Source organism: Harpia harpyja, chromosome 23 (genome assembly GCF_026419915.1).
Source record: "Harpia harpyja isolate bHarHar1 chromosome 23, bHarHar1 primary haplotype, whole genome shotgun sequence".
Classification (NCBI taxonomy): Eukaryota; Metazoa; Chordata; class Aves; order Accipitriformes; family Accipitridae; genus Harpia; species Harpia harpyja.
In genome coordinates, this window is record NC_068962.1 from 1157442 (window position 1) to 1163983 (window position 6542).

Sequence of the window (6542 nt, forward strand, 5' to 3'; positions counted from 1 at the left end):
CCCCATGTTTATAGATGTTATTTTCCTGATGCTTCACAGCATAAGGCCACGGAGGGGACCTGTCAGTTCTTACATTTAACAGCCGGTTCTCAATACTACCGTCGAGTCCCTGCAATGTGACCTCAGAACTAATGAGACATGGTCAGCATGACCTTAACAACGGTACGCGGAGCACTCAAAGCCGCCGGCTCCCTGCTCAGTGGCACCCTCGGCCCCTCAGAGAAGGAAGGTCTGCGCGCCGTCCCCCCGCCCGGAGGGGCAGATGCCGGGAAACGGCGCTTCAGGGGCCCCGGGGCCGGGGGAAGGCGAGCGAGGCGGAGGCGGAGGCGGGGACCGGCGCGGCGGAGCCGTGCGGGGCCCCGGGGAGGGGCCCGAGAGCAGCGAAGGGCGAAGGCCCCGCCCCTCCTCGGCCCGTCCCGCCCGCGGAAGGGCAGGCCCCGCCCCCGCCGGCCGAGCCCGCCCCTGCTCCCAATCAGGTCGGCTCCCACCGCATAAAAGCCGCCGCGCCGCCCTGCTCCGGCCACACTCCTTCTCCGGAGCTGAGCGGCGGCAGCATGTCCGGCAGAGGCAAGGGCGGGAAGGGGCTCGGCAAGGGGGGCGCCAAGCGGCACCGCAAGGTGCTGCGTGACAACATCCAGGGCATCACCAAGCCGGCCATCCGCCGCCTGGCTCGGCGCGGCGGCGTGAAGCGCATCTCGGGGCTCATCTACGAGGAGACGCGTGGCGTGCTGAAGGTCTTCCTGGAGAACGTGATCCGCGACGCCGTCACCTACACGGAGCACGCCAAGAGGAAGACGGTCACGGCCATGGACGTGGTCTACGCCCTCAAGCGCCAGGGACGCACCCTCTACGGCTTCGGCGGCTGAACGCCTCTTCGCTCCCCGACCGACCACCTCGAGAACCCAAAGGCTCTTTTAAGAGCCACCCACTTTTTCCTTTAAAAGAGCCTTGTCGCGTTGCTCAGCTTTCCCGAGTGGTTGCCACGTTTCTGCTCCCTTCCTTGCCCCCCGTCCTCCTTATCATACCCCCGTACCCCCCTCCCGTTTTTCTTTGCCGACCTGCAGCCGGGCTGGCGAGCCTTGCAGTCCTGTGTTTCTGGGTCTCTGTCTAGCGCCCTGCTGCCCCATCGTTTCCCTTCCCAGCTCTTCTGCCTGCTCTTTCCTTTCCGGCAGCCGCTTTCGGAGGAGCTTGCTGGGGCGCTGCCCCCTGCCAGGCGAGCGCTCTGCTACTTTGCGGCTCTTCCCGAGGCATTTACCGACGCCCAGAAGTCCCTGGAAACCGCCGGGGCCCTGCAGGGCGAGCCTAGAGCCTCTCTCATCCGCGGCTGTGTGCGGAAAAAACACGGGCCGAGGCAACAGCCCCCCTCCTGCCCCAACAAAAGAGAAATAAAAAGACGGAAAGCAGCGAAACCCGGCTGCGTCTCGCCGAGTCCTCTACTGCAGGGCGGCGCATCCTTCGCTTCCTTCTGCCCGAAGCGGGGAAAGGGCCGTGACCACACGGGCTTCGCCTCAGGCGGCGAAGCGTGGAAGGGAGCTCGCTCTCGCGCGGAAGGCTGGGGGGGCTGGCGGCCTCCCACAGGAGCCGGGCCCCGCCCCGGCGGCGAGAGGGTTAAGCGCCCTCGCTCTTTGAAGAGCCCGCGCGGGCGGCGATTGGCTCCGGGCGATTCCGCGCTCGCTCGGCAGAGCCAGCGCTCCGCTCGCCCCAGCACAGCCCCCGCCCCGGGCACCGCCCGCTCGGGAGAGCAGCGCGATCGAGCCTCCGCCCGCTAGCCGCTGCAGGGCCCGCGAGGAACACGCTGGCTTCCCGGCCGCTCATAACTGGGCCGGGCCGGGGCGGCTACAGAGGGGAGACACCCCCCACCCCCCTTCTAACGAGCCGACCCTCCCCCGAGGAACACGCGCACGCCGTTCCCCGGCCCGCCGCGCAGCAGCATCTCCAGCTCCTTCGCGAGGCTGTGGGTGGCTCTGAAAAGAGCCTTTGGGTTTCGCTTCTGTGCTCGGGGCGCTCCTCCCAGCCCGGTTCACTTGCTCTTGGCCTTGTGGCTCTCGGTCTTCTTGGGCAGCAGCACGGCCTGGATGTTGGGCAGCACCCCGCCCTGCGCGATGGTCACCTTGCCCAGCAGCTTGTTGAGCTCCTCGTCGTTGCGGATGGCCAGCTGCAGGTGCCGGGGGATGATGCGCGTCTTCTTGTTGTCGCGGGCCGCGTTGCCCGCCAGCTCCAGGATCTCGGCCGTCAGGTACTCCAGCACGGCCGCCAGGTACACCGGCGCGCCGGCGCCCACCCGCTCCGCGTAGTTGCCCTTGCGCAGCAGCCGGTGCACGCGGCCCACGGGGAACTGCAGCCCGGCCCGCGACGAGCGCGACTTGGCCTTGGCCCGCGCCTTCCCGCCCTGCTTCCCGCGGCCGGACATCCTCGCTCTGTCGGTCGGTCTGTCTGTCGCTCCCTCGCTCCGCACTAAGCTCCCGCTGCCGCCGGAGAGAAGCAGGTGAGTTACCCGCGCCCTGCGGCCCGCCCTTATATCCCTTCCCTTTGCGCGGCCGGCGGCTCCTGATAGGCCGAGCCCCCGGCCGGGGAACGCGCACCCAATGGCCGAGCGAATCCCGTCCTGGCCAATAGCGAGGGGCGCAGCTCCGAAAGGCCTCCGCCCTCCCTCTCGAGGCGGCCAATGACGAGGCGGCAGGGGCGGGATTCGGCAGGCGGCTCCGCCCGGAACGAACGATCGCTCCCGCCGCCGCCCGGACCCGCGGGGGCCGCGCCGCGCCGCGCCGCCCCGTATTTGCCTGTACTTTCTCGTTGGTTTGGTTATTTTTGAGCAGCTGGGTCGGCAACGTGCGCGTTGGGAGGCCGGAGCTGAGGAGGGGGGAGAGAGGAAGAGGGAGGCGCGGTGGCTGTGTCAGCGAGCGGGAGTAAAGGAGGGGAAAGGGGGGGAGGCGGTTACCGGGAGAGCCGAAAGGCGGTACTCCTCCTCCCCGCGTTGTTTCACGCTGGGTCTTTTCCCCGCGGGAAGATTTCGACCCTTTCCAACACCGGGTCACCCCGACGTTTTCCGGCCTTTCAAAACTGTACACGGCTTCCGTGCATCGGACAATCACCACAGCTCCCTCCCTTCTGTCCCGCCCACCCCAAATGCTGAGGGGAACACTACTGGAACCCGGTCTCGGCAGTCACTGTCCGATTGCAGTTAAAACTTCAGCACCGTTGATGTGTTCATCTAGTAGAAATAGGGAGTAAAAGGGGTGAATCTTTTTGATTCTTTTATGAAACGTTTTTTTTCTAATATCTCAATTTTATTTATCCCCTTCCACCTCTTTCTTTTTCAACTGCCATTTTTTTTCCTCTCTATTCTCTTTTTATATACTGTTTGTTTCTGAAATGTTTTAAAGTATTTAAATAAAGGCTTCTGTATCTTCCAGTGAAAATTTATCATTCTTAACTCTGCACAGAAATATCTACTCGAAAAAAAGGAAAATTACAGAGTGAAATGAATAAAATCTCTCAAAATGGAAGTCTTAAGTATTAACTCGCACAATGCCGAAAAGATTTTGAAATCAATAGTGCATGAGGGGTTTCCAGAAATGGAAAAACTACACAGTGATAAAGGAACGGCCTGCTGAGGCGGCAGCGGTCCCTAGCCAGAACAATGACTGAAGTGGGTGGGCGGTATCTGCCCCTGGCGGGATTTTTAAACTTCGAATCCACCAATCAATGACACCCAGGATGTAGTCCTCCGCCTATCAGAGAAGGCACTAGCGCTATATATACTCCGCGACTACCGGGCGGCAGTCACTGCTTCTGGTCGTTCGCCGTTAGGTTCTTGGTCTCTCGGAGCGATGGCGCGCACGAAGCAGACGGCGCGTAAGTCGACGGGCGGGAAGGCGCCCCGCAAGCAGCTGGCCACCAAGGCGGCCCGCAAGAGCGCGCCGGCCACGGGCGGCGTGAAGAAGCCGCACCGCTACCGGCCCGGCACGGTGGCGCTGCGCGAGATCCGGCGCTACCAGAAGTCGACGGAGCTGCTGATCCGCAAGCTGCCCTTCCAGCGCCTGGTGCGGGAGATCGCGCAGGACTTCAAGACCGACCTGCGCTTCCAGAGCTCGGCCGTGATGGCGCTGCAGGAGGCGAGCGAGGCCTACCTGGTGGGGCTCTTCGAGGACACCAACCTCTGCGCCATCCACGCCAAGCGCGTCACCATCATGCCCAAGGACATCCAGCTGGCCCGCCGCATCCGTGGCGAGCGTGCATAAACCGGTTTGGAAATTTGCCACGTATTTTGAGAAAGTACTCTAACCAACACAAAGGCTCTTTTAAGAGCCACTCCATACACAATGAAAGAGCTGTGACACTGCTGCACAAGTTTTATTTTTCAAAAATTATATTACTCTATAAAGCATTCCTAAAATTCACCTGAATGAATCATGTTCCAGTAGTGTTCCCCTCAGCATTTGGGGTGGGCGGGACAGAAGGGAGGGAGCTGTGGTGATTGTCCGATGCACGGAAGCCGTGTACAGTTTTGAAAGGCCGGAAAACGTCGGGGTGACCCGGTGTTGGAAAGGGTCGAAATCTTCCCGCGGGGAAAAGACCCAGCGTGAAACAACGCGGGGAGGAGGAGTACCGCCTTTCGGCTCTCCCGGTAACCGCCTCCCCCCCTTTCCCCTCCTTTACTCCCGCTCGCTGACACAGCCACCGCGCCTCCCTCTTCCTCTCTCCCCCCTCCTCAGCTCCGGCCTCCCAACGCGCACGTTGCCGACCCAGCTGCTCAAAAATAACCAAACCAACGAGAAAGTACAGGCAAATACGGGGCGGCGCGGCGCGGCGCGGCCCCCGCGGGTCCGGGCGGCGGCGGGAGCGATCGTTCGTTCCGGGCGGAGCCGCCTGCCGAATCCCGCCCCTGCCGCCTCGTCATTGGCCGCCTCGAGAGGGAGGGCGGAGGCCTTTCGGAGCTGCGCCCCTCGCTATTGGCCAGGACGGGATTCGCTCGGCCATTGGGTGCGCGTTCCCCGGCCGGGGGCTCGGCCTATCAGGAGCCGCCGGCCGCGCAAAGGGAAGGGATATAAGGGCGGGCCGCAGGGCGCGGGTAACTCACCTGCTTCTCTCCGGCGGCAGCGGGAGCTTAGTGCGGAGCGAGGGAGCGACAGACAGACCGACCGACAGAGCGAGGATGTCCGGCCGCGGGAAGCAGGGCGGGAAGGCGCGGGCCAAGGCCAAGTCGCGCTCGTCGCGGGCCGGGCTGCAGTTCCCCGTGGGCCGCGTGCACCGGCTGCTGCGCAAGGGCAACTACGCGGAGCGGGTGGGCGCCGGCGCGCCGGTGTACCTGGCGGCCGTGCTGGAGTACCTGACGGCCGAGATCCTGGAGCTGGCGGGCAACGCGGCCCGCGACAACAAGAAGACGCGCATCATCCCCCGGCACCTGCAGCTGGCCATCCGCAACGACGAGGAGCTCAACAAGCTGCTGGGCAAGGTGACCATCGCGCAGGGCGGGGTGCTGCCCAACATCCAGGCCGTGCTGCTGCCCAAGAAGACCGAGAGCCACAAGGCCAAGAGCAAGTGAACCGGGCTGGGAGGAGCGCCCCGAGCACAGAAGCGAAACCCAAAGGCTCTTTTCAGAGCCACCCACAGCCTCGCGAAGGAGCTGGAGATGCTGCTGCGCGGCGGGCCGGGGAACGGCGTGCGCGTGTTCCTCGGGGGAGGGTCGGCTCGTTAGAAGGGGGGTGGGGGGTGTCTCCCCTCTGTAGCCGCCCCGGCCCGGCCCAGTTATGAGCGGCCGGGAAGCCAGCGTGTTCCTCGCGGGCCCTGCAGCGGCTAGCGGGCGGAGGCTCGATCGCGCTGCTCTCCCGAGCGGGCGGTGCCCGGGGCGGGGGCTGTGCTGGGGCGAGCGGAGCGCTGGCTCTGCCGAGCGAGCGCGGAATCGCCCGGAGCCAATCGCCGCCCGCGCGGGCTCTTCAAAGAGCGAGGGCGCTTAACCCTCTCGCCGCCGGGGCGGGGCCCGGCTCCTGTGGGAGGCCGCCAGCCCCCCCAGCCTTCCGCGCGAGAGCGAGCTCCCTTCCACGCTTCGCCGCCTGAGGCGAAGCCCGTGTGGTCACGGCCCTTTCCCCGCTTCGGGCAGAAGGAAGCGAAGGATGCGCCGCCCTGCAGTAGAGGACTCGGCGAGACGCAGCCGGGTTTCGCTGCTTTCCGTCTTTTTATTTCTCTTTTGTTGGGGCAGGAGGGGGGCTGTTGCCTCGGCCCGTGTTTTTTCCGCACACAGCCGCGGATGAGAGAGGCTCTAGGCTCGCCCTGCAGGGCCCCGGCGGTTTCCAGGGACTTCTGGGCGTCGGTAAATGCCTCGGGAAGAGCCGCAAAGTAGCAGAGCGCTCGCCTGGCAGGGGGCAGCGCCCCAGCAAGCTCCTCCGAAAGCGGCTGCCGGAAAGGAAAGAGCAGGCAGAAGAGCTGGGAAGGGAAACGATGGGGCAGCAGGGCGCTAGACAGAGACCCAGAAACACAGGACTGCAAGGCTCGCCAGCCCGGCTGCAGGTCGGCAAAGAAAAACGGGAGGGGGGTACGGGGGT

The 6542-nt window shown here is 64.6% G+C and overlaps 4 protein-coding genes across 4 annotated transcripts; 3 read left to right on the plus strand and 1 right to left on the minus strand.

Annotated features, from left to right (window-relative positions):
• Positions 1-528: 528 nt before the first annotated feature.
• Positions 529-973, plus strand: LOC128135482 (histone H4). Its single transcript, XM_052774458.1, has one exon. The coding sequence runs from the start codon at positions 555-557 to the stop codon at positions 864-866; it is 312 nt and encodes a 103-aa protein (XP_052630418.1). The 5' UTR covers positions 529-554; the 3' UTR covers positions 867-973.
• A 1008-nt stretch (positions 974-1981) lies between these two features.
• On the minus strand, positions 1982-2410 carry LOC128135468 (histone H2A type 2-C). The gene has a single exon (XM_052774443.1). It carries the CDS (start codon positions 2408-2410, stop codon positions 2021-2023), a length of 390 nt encoding a protein of 129 aa, XP_052630403.1. The 3' UTR covers positions 1982-2020.
• A 1408-nt stretch (positions 2411-3818) lies between these two features.
• LOC128135486 (histone H3) lies at positions 3819-4354 on the plus strand. The gene has a single exon (XM_052774462.1). The coding sequence runs from the start codon at positions 3831-3833 to the stop codon at positions 4239-4241; it is 411 nt and encodes a 136-aa protein (XP_052630422.1). The 5' UTR covers positions 3819-3830; the 3' UTR covers positions 4242-4354.
• Positions 4355-5155: 801 nt separating this feature from the next.
• Positions 5156-5584, plus strand: LOC128135466 (histone H2A type 2-C). Its single transcript, XM_052774441.1, has one exon. The coding sequence runs from the start codon at positions 5156-5158 to the stop codon at positions 5543-5545; it is 390 nt and encodes a 129-aa protein (XP_052630401.1). The 3' UTR covers positions 5546-5584.
• The last annotated feature ends 958 nt before the right edge of the window (positions 5585-6542 follow it).

Bases quoted from the DNA above. Each gene is read 5' to 3' on its own strand.
- LOC128135482 (XM_052774458.1), top strand. From the start codon at position 555: ATGTCCGGCAGAGGCAAGGGCGGGAAGGGGCTCGGCAAGGGGGGCGCC.
- LOC128135468 (XM_052774443.1), bottom strand. From the start codon at position 2,410: ATGTCCGGCCGCGGGAAGCAGGGCGGGAAGGCGCGGGCCAAGGCCAAG.
- LOC128135486 (XM_052774462.1), top strand. From the start codon at position 3,831: ATGGCGCGCACGAAGCAGACGGCGCGTAAGTCGACGGGCGGGAAGGCG.
- LOC128135466 (XM_052774441.1), top strand. From the start codon at position 5,156: ATGTCCGGCCGCGGGAAGCAGGGCGGGAAGGCGCGGGCCAAGGCCAAG.